Consider the following 17809-nt stretch of genomic DNA (forward strand, 5'->3'; position numbering starts at 1 on the left):
CCGCCGTCCTTGCATTACGAAGAACACACAGACTTAAGAAGCTATTTGGAAGTCCAGCCAAGGCTTCAGGACCCTTTTCCAGCTTGAAGACCCCTTGGACTGTCGCCTGAGGGTGGGCCCAGGCGAGCCTGGGGATGTCTCACCTGCCCTGACCTCAGTTCCCTCACGTCCTTCCTTTTCTACAGTTTTCACCTCAGCAAAGCAGACTCCTTACAAATAAGCCACTTGAATCACATCTGTGGTCAGTCTGGACATAACAGCACTAAAGCCTCCCTCACTTCTTCTAGTGAGTGGAAGTGTGCCCAGCCTGACCACTGCTTCTTTTCCTACTTCCTGGAAACCTCTCTAGGGTGCTGCACTCACTCAGCAGATTTGAGGTTCCACTTTCGTCATTCATTGAGGAGAATGCTGCCCTGGGCCAGGCCTTTTCGCTCCACTCCACCCTCTTGGCTTTCAATAAAAGGCAGGCAGAGCAGCCAGAGCAGCAGAGAGCCTGAGAGCAGCCAGCGCAGCAGAGAGGCCGAGAGCAGCCAGCAGCCTCCGGCTATCACTCTGAAGTTCTCGTCCCACCCTCCAGCATGAAGGTCTCTGCAGTGCTCCTGTGCCTGCTCCTTGCAGCCTCCTTCAGCACCCAGGTGCTGGCTCAGCCAGGTGAGCCTCTTTCCTCCTCCCCTCTGGGTGATCTTGGGCCAGCAGAGCAGAAGGGCTACCCAGACTCACTTTCACAACCACTGTTTTAAGATACAGAAACTGAGAGGAGGGCAAGGAGTGAGCTGATCACACAGCTGCTCAAGGGCAGAGCCTCAGCTACAATTCTAGCTGCTTCCAGGCCTCCAGCTCTGGGTTCTCAGTGCAGTTACTGCCCCAGCTCCTTTCGCTGGTTTCAGCAGTGTCTGGGAATTGGGGCCATCTGAGAGAGGTATTTCCAGATACAGTGGAGGGGAGAAGAGGAGACCCAGAATCTGGACTGTGTTTCCTTGAGTCCAGCCTCCAGAGACAGCAGCCCTGCAGAGGCCTAGGATTGCTGGGAGCTTAAAAGGGAATGCATTGCTGGGTCTCTGAGCTAATCTTCCCTGGCCCTGATAATTTGGATTATTAGTTCCTCCCAATGACTCTTCCAGGAGCCACCTAGTTTTAACAGCCCCCCTTTCCTCTGTCCATTATCAATGTTGCATAGTCATACCATAGGAATCTGAGTCACTGTGTCAAAGATCACATTCTAGTTCTGGAGTATGGGCAGAAATATTGAGATCAAATGGGTTCTGTCTACTCTTGCCTTCTCTTTGTCTTCTCCTCACTACTCTTCTCTGTGCTGTTTAAGCTCAGAAGTCTCTAGCCCACCCTAAAGTGTTTTTCTTTGTGGTTTTATTTTCAGATGCATTTAATTCCCCAATCACCTGCTGCTTTACATTCACTCCTAAGAAGATCCCTCTGCAGAAGCTGGAGAGCTATAGAAGAATTACCAGCAGCAAGTGTCCCAAAGAAGCTGTGATGTAAGTTGGATGCACCAATCCACACTGGTCCAGAGTTCTTCCTCAGGGAACAAGGGGCAAGCCTCATAGACTTAGAGCCATAGAGAAGAGTGTTAGGCCATCTCATCTAAACTCCAAGTGTTCCCAATGGGAAACTGAGGCAAAGAGGGGGAAAAGTGACTTCTGGCACCACTCCCCAACTGGTGCTCACTCAGACCATCCCAATTTCTTTAGCTTGGAGTCAGGATGACTTCACCTGGTACAGTCACAAGGGCAGCTTGCTCCAGGTCCCATCCTTCTACTTGCCTTCCTCCTCAAGTTCCCATGGCAATCCCTCAGGGTAGAATGGGCCACTCTCCTAGGCTAAACCTCAAAGGAACTTCATCTAACTCTGATCTCTCCCCTACAGCTTCAAGACAAAACTGGCCAAGGAGATCTGTGCAGACCCCAAGCTGATGTGGGTCCAGGATTCCATTGCTGCCTTGGACAAGAAAACCCAAACTCCAAAGCCATGAACACTCACCCCAAGAATCTACAGCTAATTTATTTTCCCCTAGTCTTCTCTAGAAGCCTTCTAGATATTATTTTATTGTAAGTTCAAAGAGTATGGACTTTGTTTATTGATCAGAAACATGATGCCTCAAGTAATGTTAATCTTATTTAAGTTATTGATGTTTTAATTTTATCTTCCATAAATACTAGTGTTATTTAGCAAATTTCTTCCCTCTTTAAGTCCCAATTCTACCCCTGAGATGTTGCAAGGGTCCTTGCAAGGATCATTGACACAAAGAATTTTTGTTTTCGATTCCTGGACATTGCTTAAAATATTATTGTAGAAGTGAATTTATTATATAATTATTGAACAAAATATATATTTTTGTACAAAACCTGACTTTTGGTGTTTTCTTGAAGGAAATTATAAACTTGGAAGTATAAGTTTGGTGATGAGGGAGGAACATGGTTTCAGAGGGTGGGGCTTCTGTTTTGGGCAATGGGAATATAGGTATCCCCAGTCTTTCCCACTGGGCTGGGTTCATCTGGGTGTCTGGGAGAGCAAAGTAGCACCTGGCCAGCCATTCTACCACCATCCCAGACATTGGCTGCCCAGACCCCAACTACTCTGCTCACCTATTTAGCAATAGCTCCACTCCTTGGCCACATTCTATTGCAACTTTCCTCTAACTAGTCTACCTACCCCCAATCTCTTCCCCTTCAACTGATCCTCCAACCTGGAATAATACAGACACTGCGGGCATTTGGAAATCAGAGGGAGGCTTAATGATCATCAGTAATATGGTAAGATAAAGGTTTCATAAAGTGGATGAGCCTTGGACTTGTCCTTGGTAGATAAGTACAAGGTTTTCCTAGAGAAATTATAGGATCATTAGAGAAAGGAGAGAGAACAGTGAGAGCAAATACCTAGAGGTAGAAATGATGACGATATGAAAGAAGGAGAAAAATAAACAGGTGGGAGTCGTAGTCCATGTCAGTGTCAAGTGATGGGAAATTTAGAAAGGAAGATCAATAAAGGGTTTTGAATGTCAACATAGGAAAATTAGTCCTCAATCTAGCCTTTGCTAGATTGAGATGTTGAAAATCTCAATATCAATATTGATCAATCTCAATCTCAATCTCAATAGGAGATGTCAAAAATGTTTAGTCCAATGAGGAGGGAAGTGTCATGTTCAGAGATCTGGAGGCAAGTAACCTGTTGGCTTCATGCAGACCTGGGGAAGTAAGGACCAGTGTGAGTCCATGGTCCAGGCAAGAGACAACAAGGGCCTAAGTGTGGAGCCAAAGAACAAGTTTTGGAGAAGAATGAGCTGGACAGGGTAAAATATCAAATGCTGTAGAAGGAGGAGAAAGGCCCAGGACCTAGGATATGAAATGATCTTCTTCTATCCTGCAGAGCTTCTATATTAAGGGAATAGCTTCCCAGAGACCAGGATGCACTTCCCCCATCCCAATCACAGGATTATCCATTTAAATGGACAGGGCCTCATCTTCCTTAACGTCTCCCTAAAGTCAACATTCCCTTACAGTACATGGCTGAGTCTACATCTCCGTCAAGCATTAACCCACCAGGGTACACAAGTCCTCCACTAAGGAAAACAGGTCCCTTGCCCAATTGAATAAACTCTGCATGGCCCTAACTCTCTGCACATGGTGAGGAGATGGGCTCTGGGTCATGCTGAAAAGAAGGTCATTGGGTTCTAATCCCAGAACTGGCACCAACTCACTCTGTCAACTTAGGGAAAATCAGGCATTCTCCAAGTCACCATAAATAAAACAGGGATGATAATGCTTTATAAAGAGTAACTATATTGCTTTCCTGGGGCATCTATAACAAATCAACACAAATTTGGTGGCTTCAAACAACAGAACCATATTCTGTCACAGCTCCAGAAGTAGAAAGTCCGAAACCAAGCTGTGGACAGGCCCACACTCTCTCTGGAGGCTCCAGGGAGGATCTTTCCTGGCCTCTTCTAGCTCCTGGTGGCTGCCCTGGTATTCCTGGGCTTGTAGCCACATCACCTCCATCTCTGCCACTGTCTTCACATTGCTCTTCCTCTGAAGGTCTTCTTGTTGGTGTGTGTATGTCATGAGGATACAAGTGATAGCACTTAGGGCCCACCAGGATAATCCAGGATAAGGTCATCTTGCCGTCTTTAATTATATTGGCAAAGACCCTTTTTCTAAATAAGGAAATCTTTATAGGTTCTGGGGATTAGGGCATGGACATATATTTTGGGGCTTACCCCTCAATTCCCTACAGGATCCCACAGGAACTCTTCAAGATCTGGGCACCATGTCGCTTAGAAAATTTCCATTTCCCTCAGCTGGAGCCAAGGAGGAAGAGAGGGAATGCTGTTTCTACACTGTGAGCCAGCCCAGCATCCCTGATCCAAGCTGAGCCCCCCAAAGAGAGAGGGATTCACCAAAACCCCAAGTAACTCTCACAAAATGCCCTGAAAAATTAATCAGCAGACAATTTATTGGCAGCTAATTGTGGAACTCCCTTACTCTCAAGCCAGATCCAGCATCCCTCTCTGCTTCTCCTGCTTTCCTGGGGAGAGAGCAGTTGAAACAAATGAGACGTCCCCCTACAGCTTACTGAGCAGCAGGCCTCTGATGTGAGGCAGACTGGAGGCTGAGGATCTGGCAGGAGGGAAGGCAGAGGGAGGGGAGTCCCATGTGCTCAATTTCCAAAATAATCTGCTCACATTCCCTTGTCTAGCCACATTGATTCACTTTCAAGAAATTTTGAACCATTTTTCCACCCAGGCATGGGATTCCTAACTCCTGGCATGATGAAACTGTGAGCACAAAGCATTAGTAATGCAGAGGCCCTGTTTTAGGAGGCAACGGCAAGTGCTAGTATAGAAGCTTCCAACTGCTACTAACTGCCCGGTTCTAGGCAATCTGGGCATTTTCTATCAGGCCTTGCAAAATCTTCCAGCCGCAGCCCATTGACCAATTCCAAAGCCACTTCCACCTTACAGGTATTAGTTACTGCAGTTCCCCACTCCCAGATACCAAAATATATATTAGTTCCCAGTTGCTGCTGTAACAAATTACTACCAACCTAATGGTTTACAACTATATTACCTTACAGTTCTGGAAGCCAGAAGTCCACAATGGGTCAGCAGAGTTGCATTTGTCCTGGAGACTCTAAGGGAGAATCCATTTTCTTACCTTTTCCAATTTTAGAGGCCACCTGCATTCATTAACTCATGATCCCTTTCTCTACCTTCAAAGTCTCTGCAAATCTCTCTTTCTCTGACTTCTTCTTCATCATCATAGCTCCTCTCTGACTCTGACCCTATTGTCTCCCTCTTCTAAGGACCTTTGTGATTACATTGGGCCCATCCAGATAATCCAGGATAATTTCCTGATATTAAGGCCCTTAATTTAATCACAGCTAAAAAAAAAACTCTTTTGCCACGTAAGGTAACATAGTTACAGGTTTCAGGGATTAAGACATGGGCATTTGGGAACACATTATTCAGTCCACCACAGGTCCAGACCTGCAAAGATTTATAAGTAGTAGCCGGGCACTGTGACCTGACTTTTAAGATCTGGATCTTAATGGTGACTAAATTGTCAGATAACCTTTTGCAAGTCACTTTTCATCTTTGGGACCATAGGTTATGGACTTACTTTGGACATCAAATGATTCCCAAGTTGTTTATGCATTAAATTCATGTAAATTCCTTTCAAAGCATCAATGCATCTCCAAAGATTCTGATTTAGGATGTTGGAATAGGCAAAGACTCTGCTTCTCATTGGTACATTTTATGAATTCCTCAGATGATTCTGATACACAAGCAGGTTTGGGGCCTCAGCTCTGTCAGATTCATGTTGCCAGGGTTGCCAGCCAGTCCTGCAATGTCTGACTTGGGCTTCCATGGTGTCCTTTCTTCTTGATCTAGACTTGGCTAGTGAAAGGGAGTGAAAGAGAATATAGAGTCCAGAAATTCAGGACCTTGTAGGTCACCCCAAGCAATAAGGCGGAATATGGAATTTTTTAAAGGCTTTGAATGGCTTAGTTCCTGTAAACCTCTCAGGTGATAGTATAGGGTGGCTCAAGAGAGAGGGTGATGCATGTGGCATTTCCGTTCAAGCCTGGGTGCCTCAGCCTAAAAGTGAAGCATGGGTGGGCTGTGGAAGAAGCAGAGAAACTACCTGAGGACTAATGTAGGGAGGGATTTTTGGTAGATCAGAAGACTATTAGTCCTTTTTTCTCTTAAGAAAACTATGCTGCCAAGAATATCTGAATATCAGAAGCCCAGACTGAAAAAGGCTTTGGCAGTTAGAGCTGTAAACAACTTTCAAATCTTCCGTATGTCCCAGACAACATATTGTGACCTCCAAAGGAGGGCATATCCACAATTTCCACTTCTTCTTAGTGGCCAAGAGAAGAAATGGTCAGGCAGGAGTCCTGCAGAATGTGGGTCCAGGGGGACCCAGACAAGGCAGTTCCTCCTGAGAGTGGGCTCAGAACCCTTGTCCCCAATACCTGCACAGCAGTGTTTCAAGACTGCTTTAAAGCGGTCACCACTGGGTGTCTCTCAGTCTTCCCCTTCCCAAAGAGTTACAGTAACCACCTTGTTCCTAATCCACCCTTGTATATGGCTGTGTCAGGAGCAGGTAAATTGTCCTCTACCTAATGATCTCTAGGGTGAGAAGACACAACTAAATCTCACAAAAAGGCAAGTACATAACTCAGACATCCTGGGTCTTTTAGCTCTTAAGGCAGGGTTCAGCAAACTATGCTGTACAGGCCAAATACCGGTGCCTGTTTTTATAAGTAAAATGTTATTGGAACACAACCAAGGTAATTTGTTCACATGTGGTCTGTGGTTGTTTGCTCTACAGAAACAACATGGCCCACAAAGCCAAAAATGTTTACTACTGCTTTAGGGCAATGAGGAGGAAGCTATAAGACTTTCATACTAATGTTAGAAGTTGTGTTAAATGCTGTTGGTTGCATTTGGCAAAGTATTAAAAGAAGGAAATCAGCTCAGAAAGAACTGACCATTTCGCAATCAGAAATTAAAGGGAATAGAGTTTGCAAATTCAAGGTACTCGAGTAGAAAAAGGCAACCGTTTCTCATTATCTAATAGTAAAAGAAAAAATTGATAAATTCTTTTAAGCAGGTTAAATTCCAGTCTCCTCATTGTGAATGTCATTAATGCTACTGAATTGTATGTTTGGGAGTGATTGAAATGGGATATTTTATGTTATTTATATGTTATCACAATTAAAAGAGAGCAAGAGACTAAAAGACAATAACTATTAAATGCAATATCTGATACCAGACTAGATCTAATAATGGAGAAGAAAATGTCCAAAGGATATTACTGGGACAGTTGAAGGAGTTGGACTATAGACACTATGCTTTATATCAATGTTAAATTTCTTGAGCTTGATAACTGTACTTAATCTGTCTACACAAACGAATATCTTTGTTTCTAGGAAATATACATGGAAGTATTAAGTGTCAAAGAAGGATGATGTGCAACCTATTTTCAAATGTTTGAAAAATAGAGAAATAGATACATGGAAAGATAGAAAGAGAGATAAATAGGTAGATGAAGGATAGATGACTAGATGCTAGATTAGATAGATGATAGATGATAGATGATGATAGATGATAGACAGATAGATAGATAGATAGATAGATAGATAGATAGATAGATAGATAGAATGAGATAACAATGTGGCAAAATGTTAAAATTTGATAAATCTGAATAAGTAGGCTAGGTAGGAAATACATTGGAGTTCTCTGCTTTGTTTTTGTATTATTTTTGCAACTTTCCTATAAGTTTGAAATTAGTTCAAAATTTAAAAATGAGCTTTATGATAAAGATCAAATTAATATTATGATTGTCACATCTATGGCTGAAATCTCTGAATGACTTTAGATGGAGCAGAGTTAACCCTTTGGAATGGACCAAAGGGCTCAGGGAACAGAGACTAAAAATCTCATTCAAACATCTATTGCTGCATAACAAACTACTCTAAAATTTAGTGACTTGTGATGGTTAGGCTAATGGGTCAACTCAGCCAGGAAATTGTACCCAGTTGTTTGGTCAAGCAAGCACTGGGCTAATTATAATACAGGACATTTATGGACTTCAGTCATCTGTGAGCTCCTTGCATAGATGGCTGTTTACATCTACAATCAATGAAGGATTGCCTTCAGCAGTGAGTGACTTTTATCCAATCACTTGAATGCCTTAAAAGGGGAAGTGATTTCAGCATTCGGAGAGAATTTTCCTGCTTGACTTCAGACTGACAGCCAGTATCTCCTGGGAACTCATCAAAGACCTTCATCAGAGGCCCTGATTTGCAGCCTGCCTGTAGAATTTGGACTTGTGCATCCCCACAGTCACATGAGAGAATTCTATAAACTTCATTATATTTACAGGTATCTCCTTTTGATTGTTTCCCTAGAGAACCCTAACTAATATAGTTTGGTACAAGGAGTGGTTCTTGAGAAACAGAATCTTAAACATGGGATTTCTGAAGTTGTTCTGGGAGTTTTACAATTGGCTCTCTACTTTACTTGGACTCAAGGGTACTAATGACTCCTTTTCCAAAAATCAAGAGGCCACTAACAGTCCATGACATGAGTTAGGTAATGGAGATATGCAAAATATCACCACTGGATCCCCCTACTTCCATGCTTATAAGAGGCAAGGATTTGGGTGAGAGTGTTTTCAATAACTTAACAGAGTTTTGTGGAATCAAAAGATACAATGATGTTGACTGGTTCCTACTAGATACTCTGGATAGAGTTACAGAGGAAAGGGATGCACTAAAGGCTTCAAATCTACAACTTAAATGACACATGAATGATATGAAAGTTTCTATGTGTGCGCTGAAAGAAAATCTGGTTTCATGTAGGCACAGACTTGAGATCTCTGAAAACCAGACTCAGAGTCTTATTTTATGAGTAGCATAGTTACAAAGGAAACTAAAATCTCAGCCTCATAGGGTGTCTGCTGATAAAGTGAAGGCATAAATTGAAAAGGAGTGGAACCCTGAGGATTGGGATGGAGACATATAGGATGATAATGGTATCAGTGGGGACACTGGAACTCTAACTTCTGCTGAGACTTTGCCAGATGAACCTCTGCCTGAAGAGATTAATCCTGTCTTACCAGATAAAAATGCAAAGGAATGCCCTTAGGTCAATAGCTTGCAAGGCATTTCTAATCCTTCTCCTTACCCACCACCACCACCTCTCTTCTCTTTGAGGCCTATTACTAGACTAAAACTCACAATAAGCCCCCAAAGGTAAAGTACAAAGTGTGACTCATAAGGAAGTACACTATACTCTAAAAGAACTGCATGAGTTTTCCAACTTATATTGTAGTGGCACAGAGAGGTCAAGTGTATGCAGTATTGAAGGCCAGGATGCAAGAATTATGAGAAGGAAGATTTAGTACAACCGGCTGGATGTGGCAGACTCTTCTCCTAATAAAAACTGAGACCTGAATAAGATTTTGGGGTCCCTTTTATACAGAGGATGGAAGAGTGGGGGGTTAAACAGTGCTTATATGCAAAAGGACTTTTTGTTAGTTTCTTCAAATGTTTTATCTGATAGGTTATATCTTCCAGGTAAGCTTGAATTAACATGTATCCCCCACATTCCAGGTAAACTTTTAACATGAACTCCCCACTTCCAGGTAAGCTTTAATTAACACATTTAGTTTGCATCCTCCCTGAATATCCAAAGCCTGTAGAATTTATACTTCTTAATTGGCTTTCCAGGGAACTAGGCATACTTGAATATAGAATAAGTTTGAATTTATGCACAGGCCATGTTACTTCCCCCCTTTGATGCCTGCTTAAGATTATTAAGCTTTGGCATCTCTATTGTCAGAGTCTTTCTGGACTGACTAGTTTGTATATAGAGCCATGAGATGCGCAGCTGTCTGTATTTTTACTATACCATTTATTAGGGTGCGTATTCTGTTTATGATGAAAGGGAGGAGGCATGCATCCTCCTACGAGGAAGGCAATTATTCTCAGTAGAAGCTTGAAATTGTTTGCTATTGACTGCCAGCTTCCAAAGGGATTACTTAAATTTCAGTCATTCTAGATCTGCACTGGAACATGAGCAATTTTTACCATTTTGCTTGTAATTTCATCAGTAGCTTTTCCAGTGCTGTCTAGTTTAAGGCAGCAGTTAGAGAGCTGAATTTTCCACAAACTCCCCCTTCAGCTGCCAGGAGATAGTCTAGGGCAAGACAGTTTTGATACATAGCATTTCTGAATTTAGTTTGCTGTTGGGCTAGTAAGTTTAGAGCATGGGCAGTTTCACTGGTTATTATTTCTACCATGGCTTGTAAACAGATGATTTGGTTTTGCATATAGATAGGGGTTCGATAACCCCACATGCCATCCTCTGCCCAAATTGCTGGCTGATAGTACTGGACTATATGCTCAGGGGGCCATTCTTTACCTCCCCAGATAATGACAGCCCTTTTTTCTCTTATGTTTTGATATACTGACTGGCTTAGCTCTTTCCCTTCTGCTATGGGAATGAGGAAGAAGGACGGTTTTATTGTACTGAGCATATAAGTACCACACCAGTTTCGGGGAAGTTCTCGGAATGCAACTTTTCCACAAATCCAGTACAGACCATTTGGGGCAGTAAAATGGTCCTTTGTGGTGGAGTTCCACACTGTGATTAAATGGGGGAAAGTACAATTTATGAGAATGAGGTCAGATTCATTCCATGTTCCCCAAGGCTCTGTTGTATTGGTGGTGTAATTTTGGAATTTTCCCCCTGTACATGTTAGGTTTCCAACAGATATAGAAGAGTTTAGGCAGGCCCGTGAAGCCCAATATTTTCCTATGACAGAAGTTTGCAAGGGCTGCATACTATCTTGGGAGATGGCTGGGAGGCCAGTTTCATTATATGGTTGGCTATAATTGTATTCTCTAGTTTCCTAGGGCCATTGTTCTCCCACATTAGTACCTTCACCTACATAGCTCGAGGAGACATTTAAGGCTGCCCCTACTACTTCAGCTAGGTTTAGGAAGAGGTTTTTTGCTGCTTGTGGAATGGAAAAGGGCTTTTCCATTTCTTCATAGAAGGAGTGGAACACAGAGTGGGCTTTACTTGTGAGTGGGTGTTCCTGATACCCAACCCAGATGTAGGCTCCTGGGTCTATTCCTCCACCATCAATGTGGAGGCCCATTTGGACTCCTTGAGTCTGCCAGGATTCAGGGTTAAGGATGGTGAGGTTTAAGTGGTTACATTGGCCATGTGGACAGTTAGCCAGGGCCATACTTTTGGTGAGGATGACTGTTTGTTTAGTTGTGTCTGTGTTCCCAGGTGGTTCAGGTAACACAGGACTAGTAAGGGCAGTAGTATGCACCCATGTATTTACACCTGAAGCCCCCCACCCCCACCCCACCTCAGGCTGCACTTTTCATTTCTGGAGCACATATATACTTATTGTTATGAGCATATTTCTGCTCCCAACTGAGCCCTCCACATTTGGTGTTCCATGGTATCCCAGAGTCTATAACCTGACATGTGTCAAATAGGAGGGACACTCATTGGTTCCGGCTAGTGACTGGGGTGGAGTTACATAGCTCCCCATTTTGATTAAACACTCTTATTTCCCATTTACAGGAGACTGTTGGGGGCTTGGGGTCATAGCAGATTATTTGACCAGATACGTTACAGACACTATAGGAGATTCCCTGAAACTGGCAGGTGATTATATGGTCCTTGCAGGTGTAATGGCTATGATGTATTAATGTGGTATTGATATGGGCCCTGTTCACACTTCTTGGATGCACAGCTTACACTCTGTGGTGCTGACTTGGGACCAGGGGAAGGTCAGGTTTAGGAGTAGGGAAAATAACTGAAGGGGCATTGTAACTGGAATTAATTTGGATTCCTATTCTCTGGCTATGTGTAGACCAATCAGCTTCCAGGGTGTGACTGGAGCAGGGCTTGGTGTCTTGTTCTTTTGCAAGATGAGTTTGGTTGAATTCTGGGTATCTGGAATACAGGTCCAGGACTCTGGGACAGTTTGCTTAACCCGGCTATGGTGTAGCCACAGGGTGATTTCAGGTACTTTAACTGCACTGGGGGTGGATAAAATGACAAGATAGGGTCCTTTCCATCAAGGGGTTAGTGGAGCTGATTTCCAGTCTTTGACCCAGACTGCATCTCCTGGTTGGTACGGGTGTATAAAGCTGCTTAAGCTAATGGGGGCTCTTTCTTGGACCCAGTGATGCAGGTTTTGTAGGGTTTTCCCTAAGCTGATCATTTGCTAATCTATTGATAAGTTTCCTCTTTCTCTGAGCTCCCCTTTTATATTTTGCATTAAGGGGGGGAGGGTGCCTCCCAAAGAGGATTTCATAAGGGGTTAGGCTTAGCTTTCAGCTTGGGCTGGCTCGAACTTGGAGGAGAGCACTCAGAAATACTTGCATCCATGTTAGTCCAGTTTCTTGGCAAATCTTAGCAATGTAAGTTTTTATTGTGTGGTTCATTTGTTCTACTTTCCCTGAGCTTTGAGGATGGTAAGTGGTGTGCAGTTTCCATTGGATGCACAGTGCTTTGGCAATCTTTTGAGTGATTTTGGAGATGAAGGCAGGTCTGTTGTCAGAGACAATCCAAAGAGGTAGCCCATATCAAGGAATGATTTCCCTCAGGAGAACTTTGGTTACTTCTTCAGCTTTTTCTGTTCGAGTGGGAAAGGCTTCCACCCAGCCAGAAAAGGTGCAAACAGGGACTGGAAGATATTTATAGCTTCCGGATAGTGACATTTCAGTGAAATCAACTACTAGATCTTCAAGAGGCATATTGCCAATTTTTTGGACTCCTGGGGCTGCCGTGTGTCCCTGGCGAGAGTTATTTTTGCACATATCCCACACCGCTGGCATAGGGCATGGGTGATAGAAGCTAGACTTGGGATATAGAAGAATCTTTCGAACACTTCTTTAAGATGGGTTTTTCCCAAGTGTGTGTTTTCGTGGTAGTCTTGGACTACAGTTGCAGCTACTATTTGAGGCACGACTATTCTGTGATCGGGCAATGTCGGCCACCCATTTGCTCCTTGTGTCCTGCTCTCAGAGAGTATCTACTGTCTCTTGACTTGAGTATATTGCAGTTCCTGGTGATTCAGAGGGTGCGGGAAGAGAGCAGGCAGTGTATACTGGAGTTTCTGAAAATTAAGAGGTTGAGGAATGAGAGCAGTGGCCGGGTCCTCAAATAGGGATCCTTCCCATGCCGCTCTTTTTGCTTCAGTGTCTGCTGTCCGATTTCCTTGAGCGACAGGGCTGTGGCTTGTCTGGTGTCCCTTACAGTGCATCACAGCCACTTTGATGGGCTCCCAAACTGCTTCTAGTAGTTCCAGAATCTGTGTGCCATATTTAGCGCTCTTTCCTCCTGAGTTGATGAGTCCATTTTGTTTGTGTAAGGCTCCATGCACTTGCAGCGTAAGGAAGACATATTTGGAGTCTGTGTGGATGTTAACCTTGGCCTCAGCCACAAGTTGTAGGGCTCGGGTGAGGGCAATGTGTTCGGCTTTTTGTGCTGATGTGTTATCCAGGAGACGCTGGGCCTCTACTGTAGTCTTGGATGTTACTACAGCATATCCTACTTGCTGATCACTGCCCTGAATAATGCTACTCCCATCCATGAAGAATTCCATGTCGGGATTTGGTAGTGGCTGGTCTTAGAGGTCCAGCCGGCTAGAATATACTTCTTACAATGTTTCCAGGCAGTTATGGGTTGAAATTCCTGACTTGATGGGTAACAGAGTAGCAGGGTTCAGGGTTTTTACAAGTTCCAGTTGGACAGATGGATTTTCACATAATACAGTTTGATATTTAATTAGGCAGCTGTTAGTAAGCCAGCGTGTTCTTTTGGCTTCTAAGATTGTTATTACTGCATGTGGAACCTGAACGATTATAGGCTGCCCTAGAGTTAATTTTATGGCTTCTAGTGTTAGCTTTGCTGCAGCTGCTACAGCTTGCAGGATGAGGGCTATCCCTGGGCTACAGTGTCCACTTATTTGGATAGATAATCTACAGGTCTTTGCCAGGAACCCAGGTACTGAGTGAGTACTCCTACTGTGATGCTTTGGTGATTGTGACTGTATAGGTAGAAAAATTTACTGAGATCTGGAAGCCTGAGGCGTGTTTAAGAGGGAGGAAAGCATTTTCCTGTGGGCTTTCCCAGAGTAGGGATTCATGATCTCACCCCTTTGTGGCTTCATATAAAGGGCAAGTGAGGACCCCAAAATTGGGGATCCAAATGTGGCAGAATCCAGCTTCTCCAAGGAATTCTCACAGCTTTCAGTGGGTGTTGGGTTCAGGGAGGCAACAGATTACTTCCTTTCTTTCAAGTCCCAATTCATGGAGCCCCTGTGCTATTTAATAACCTAGATATTTGACCTGAGGTATGCAGATTTGGGCTTTTTTCTTGGACGCCTGATAGCCCTTTTGTTGCAGATATTTTAAAAGGGCATGGGTTCTGCTAGCAGTTTTGGTAGGTGGGACTTCCGAGGATGAGGTCATCTACATATTGGAGAAGAAAACAGTTATGGCTTTCTAGTTTAAGGGACTTGAGACCACTGGCTAGGACTTGTCCAAAAATAGTGGGCGCATTTTTAAATCCCTGAGAGAGTCATGTCCAAGTTAGCTGTTGCTTTTCACAGGAGCTCAGATTGTTCCACATAAAGGCAAAAATCATTTGGTTCCAAAGCACTACCCAAATGCAGAGGAAGGCGTCTTTAAGATCCAGGCATGAAAAGTAGATTGCCGATGAGGGTATCAAGCTGAGGAGTGTACAAATTAGGGACTGCAGGATGGAGAGTTCTTACTGCTGAGTTGACTGCTCACAAGTCCTGGGTCAGGCGGTAATCCCCATCAGCCTTTTTAACTGGGCAGTGTGAGGTATTGCATGGAGACTGGCACGACTTTAGTATGCCTTCATTCAGCAATCTCTGAATATGTAACCAGACTTTTTCTTGTGCTTCATGTGGAATTGCTTTATACTTACTGGGCTGGCTGTGGGCTTTATTTCAATAATAATTGGAGGAATGTCATGTGCCATCCCCGTTGGGTTGCCCTCTGTGCATACTTCAGGTACAGCTTCAAAGGGGAACTGTGTGGCCATAGATTGGCCAGCTTTGCTGAGGCAAAACAGTCTCCATTCCTCTTGTAGAGGGAGGGTTAGTGCTATTTTCAGAGGGTTTGGTGGTCTGAGTGTTAATATGGATTGCCCTGTGGCCTTAAAGGTAATTTGAGCCTGTAGTCTAGACAGCAGGTCTTGACCCAAGAAGGGGACTGGGCACTCTGGGAGATAAAAGAATTGGTGAGTGACCTTCTTATCCCCAATGTTACAGGTCCTGGCTTGGAGGAAGGGCTGCTGGGTACTTTTACCAGTTGCCCGTACAATAGTGGCTTGTCTTTTGATAATGGTCCAACTGACTTGGTCATTACAGAGTGTTGAGCCCCAGTGTCGACCATCATATGTATGGTGCGGCCCCAATTTGGTCTCTGGACATAGGCTCCGTGGGGCTGAGAGACTAGGAGCCTGGTCTGTCCTAATAATCTCTATCAGAGTCTTCTATTCCCACAAGTCCAATGAGCTGATTTGCAGGTCTTCCTTCTGAATTTTCACGAACGGGGTTTAGTTTGTGATGCTCTATTAGCTTTCCTGGCTAATGCTTTGGCTACTTTTTTTCCAGTGGCAGGGTTGAGTGGCCTACTAGGACATTCCTGCTTCCAGTGTCCCTCCTCCTTACAGTACACACACTGATTTTGCCCTAGGGGTGGGCCCCTCCCTCTTTTTGGGGCAGGGGTTTCCCAGTTTACTTTCCTTGACACAGGATTGCTTCTTTCAACTATAGCTGCTTTTTTTTTTCATCTTCCGGTTCTCTTCTGTCCTGGTCTCTACATAGCAGATGACGTAAACCTTGGTGTCTATTTCCATGAGCTGAGAAATATACCAGAGACTCCATCTAGCTTTTGTAGCTTTCTTCAGATGTCAGCCTGTGATTAGGCAACAAATGTTGCATTGATCATTGCTTGGCTTTTGAGGGCGTCTGGGTTAAAGGGCGTGTATACCTGGAACACCTCGCACAGTCTTTCATAGAATTGAGTCAGACTTTCATCGAGAGTTTGTAGAATTTGGGTGGTTTTTGCCATGTTTATTGCTTTTCAGCTCCCAGCTCTGAATCCTTCAATTAAAGCCCTATGGAAAGTTTCTAGTGGGTTTGGCCCAGTCGCGTTATCAGGATCCAATCGGGGGTCCTCCTCTGGGAACTGTGTGTGGGCATATTGGTCTCTGTCCAGGGTTCCCTCAGGTGGGTGCTTTTTGAGCCAGGTTAGAGCTCCTTCTGTGACCCCTTCTGTGACTAAGGTCATAATGAGTTGTTCACAATCAGCCCAGGGAGGTTTTTGGGTCTGCATAATGGACTGCAAGAGGTCCATCATGTCCTGAGGCTTCTCTGAGTATTGTGGGGTGTGGCTTTTCCAGTTAAAGAGGTCCATTGTAGTAAAGGGCTGATACACAAACGTTGGGTTTCCCCCTTGAATCTGGTCATCTGCATGCTAATAAATTGGAGCTGGGGCTTCATGGAGAGGTAACTGTAGGGCCACCCTTCTCCCTGCTCCCCCTGCCTCTGGTGCCCCACAGCAAATAGCTGTGGGGGTGGCTGGTCTGCATTTCTCAGTGTGAATGGCAACAAAGGCAGCTGTGGGAGACAGTGTGGGTGCACTTCCTGGTGTGGATCGTGACAAAGGCAGCTGCGGGGACAGTGTAGGTGCACTCCCTGGTACAGATGGCGATAAAGGTGCTGCAGGGACGGTGTGGTGGTATACTTCCCAGCGCAGATGACAACAGGGGAGTGCTGCTTAGGGAAATTGGCTCATCTCCATTCCTCAGCACTGCTGCAGTAGGAGCAATCACATAGGGTGGTGAGAGGTCATTTCCATTTGTCCCTTTAAGAATGGGTGGGTTGGCACTGGATTTTGGGGCTCACTTCCTCTGGACCCTTTGCATGGTGCTTGTTTGGCCTGGTTCCTGGGACAGCACTTCTGGGGTTTGTATTAGGCAAATCCTGGCTTCTTTAGTCATACTTTTCCCTCACCAGGGCAGATTTTGATTCACAGTGTCTTGCCAGGCATCAATGTAGGGGAACTGGTCAGGGTGCCCTGGTTTTCCAGTTACTATGTTGTGGACTTTATGGATGATCTGCGGGCCAGAAGTGCCCTCCTAGGGCCAGCCCATGTGTAAAGCTGGCCATTCTAATTCACAAATCATTCTAAGCTTTCCTGGCTGGAACTTTAAGCCATATATATCTGCATGGAACACTCAGGGTAAGTTTTTCAGCATACAACCTAACAGGGTCCTACTTTGTGTGTTTCTCATGTTTCTACCCTGTGCTGATACTCACTCAGGCTTACTCTTCATCTATTTCCAGCCACATCCCTCCCAGAAGCTTATGGCCCCTCTTAGCATTACTGGGTTGGTATAAACCCCTGACTCGGAAGAGGGTCCCTTTGCAGGGAGGCCCTCCAGACCACCCTTGACTAGATGAGGTCACCATGGAACCACGGATCAGGACTCTGCCCTCACCCTACAGAACTGTGTTTCTGTGTCTCACTCAGTCTCCACAATCACACACACACAACCACCCCTTTTCCTTTCTCAGACCTAGAGAAGATGGCTTCCTCCCTTTTCCTCAGGAGTACTGGGCCTTCTTTTGAGAGCTGATCAGGCTCCCCTTCTAATATTTTTTAGAATTAGGCTTTTCCTGCACTGTGCCCCCAGGGGTCTTACCCATCT

The 17809-nt window shown here is 44.5% G+C and overlaps 1 protein-coding gene across 1 annotated transcript; it reads left to right on the top strand.

Moving 5' to 3' along the window:
* Window positions 1-349: 349 nt before the first annotated feature.
* Window positions 350-2364, top strand: LOC101422028 (C-C motif chemokine 2). Its single transcript, XM_004449395.4, has 3 exons — window positions 350-651; window positions 1376-1493; window positions 1882-2364. Exons 1-3 carry the CDS (start codon window positions 579-581, stop codon window positions 1985-1987), a joined length of 297 nt encoding a protein of 98 aa, XP_004449452.1. The 5' UTR covers window positions 350-578; the 3' UTR covers window positions 1988-2364.
* The last annotated feature ends 15445 nt before the right edge of the window (window positions 2365-17809 follow it).

Source organism: Dasypus novemcinctus, chromosome 21, assembly GCF_030445035.2.
Source record: "Dasypus novemcinctus isolate mDasNov1 chromosome 21, mDasNov1.1.hap2, whole genome shotgun sequence".
NCBI classification, from domain to species: Eukaryota; Metazoa; Chordata; class Mammalia; order Cingulata; family Dasypodidae; genus Dasypus; species Dasypus novemcinctus.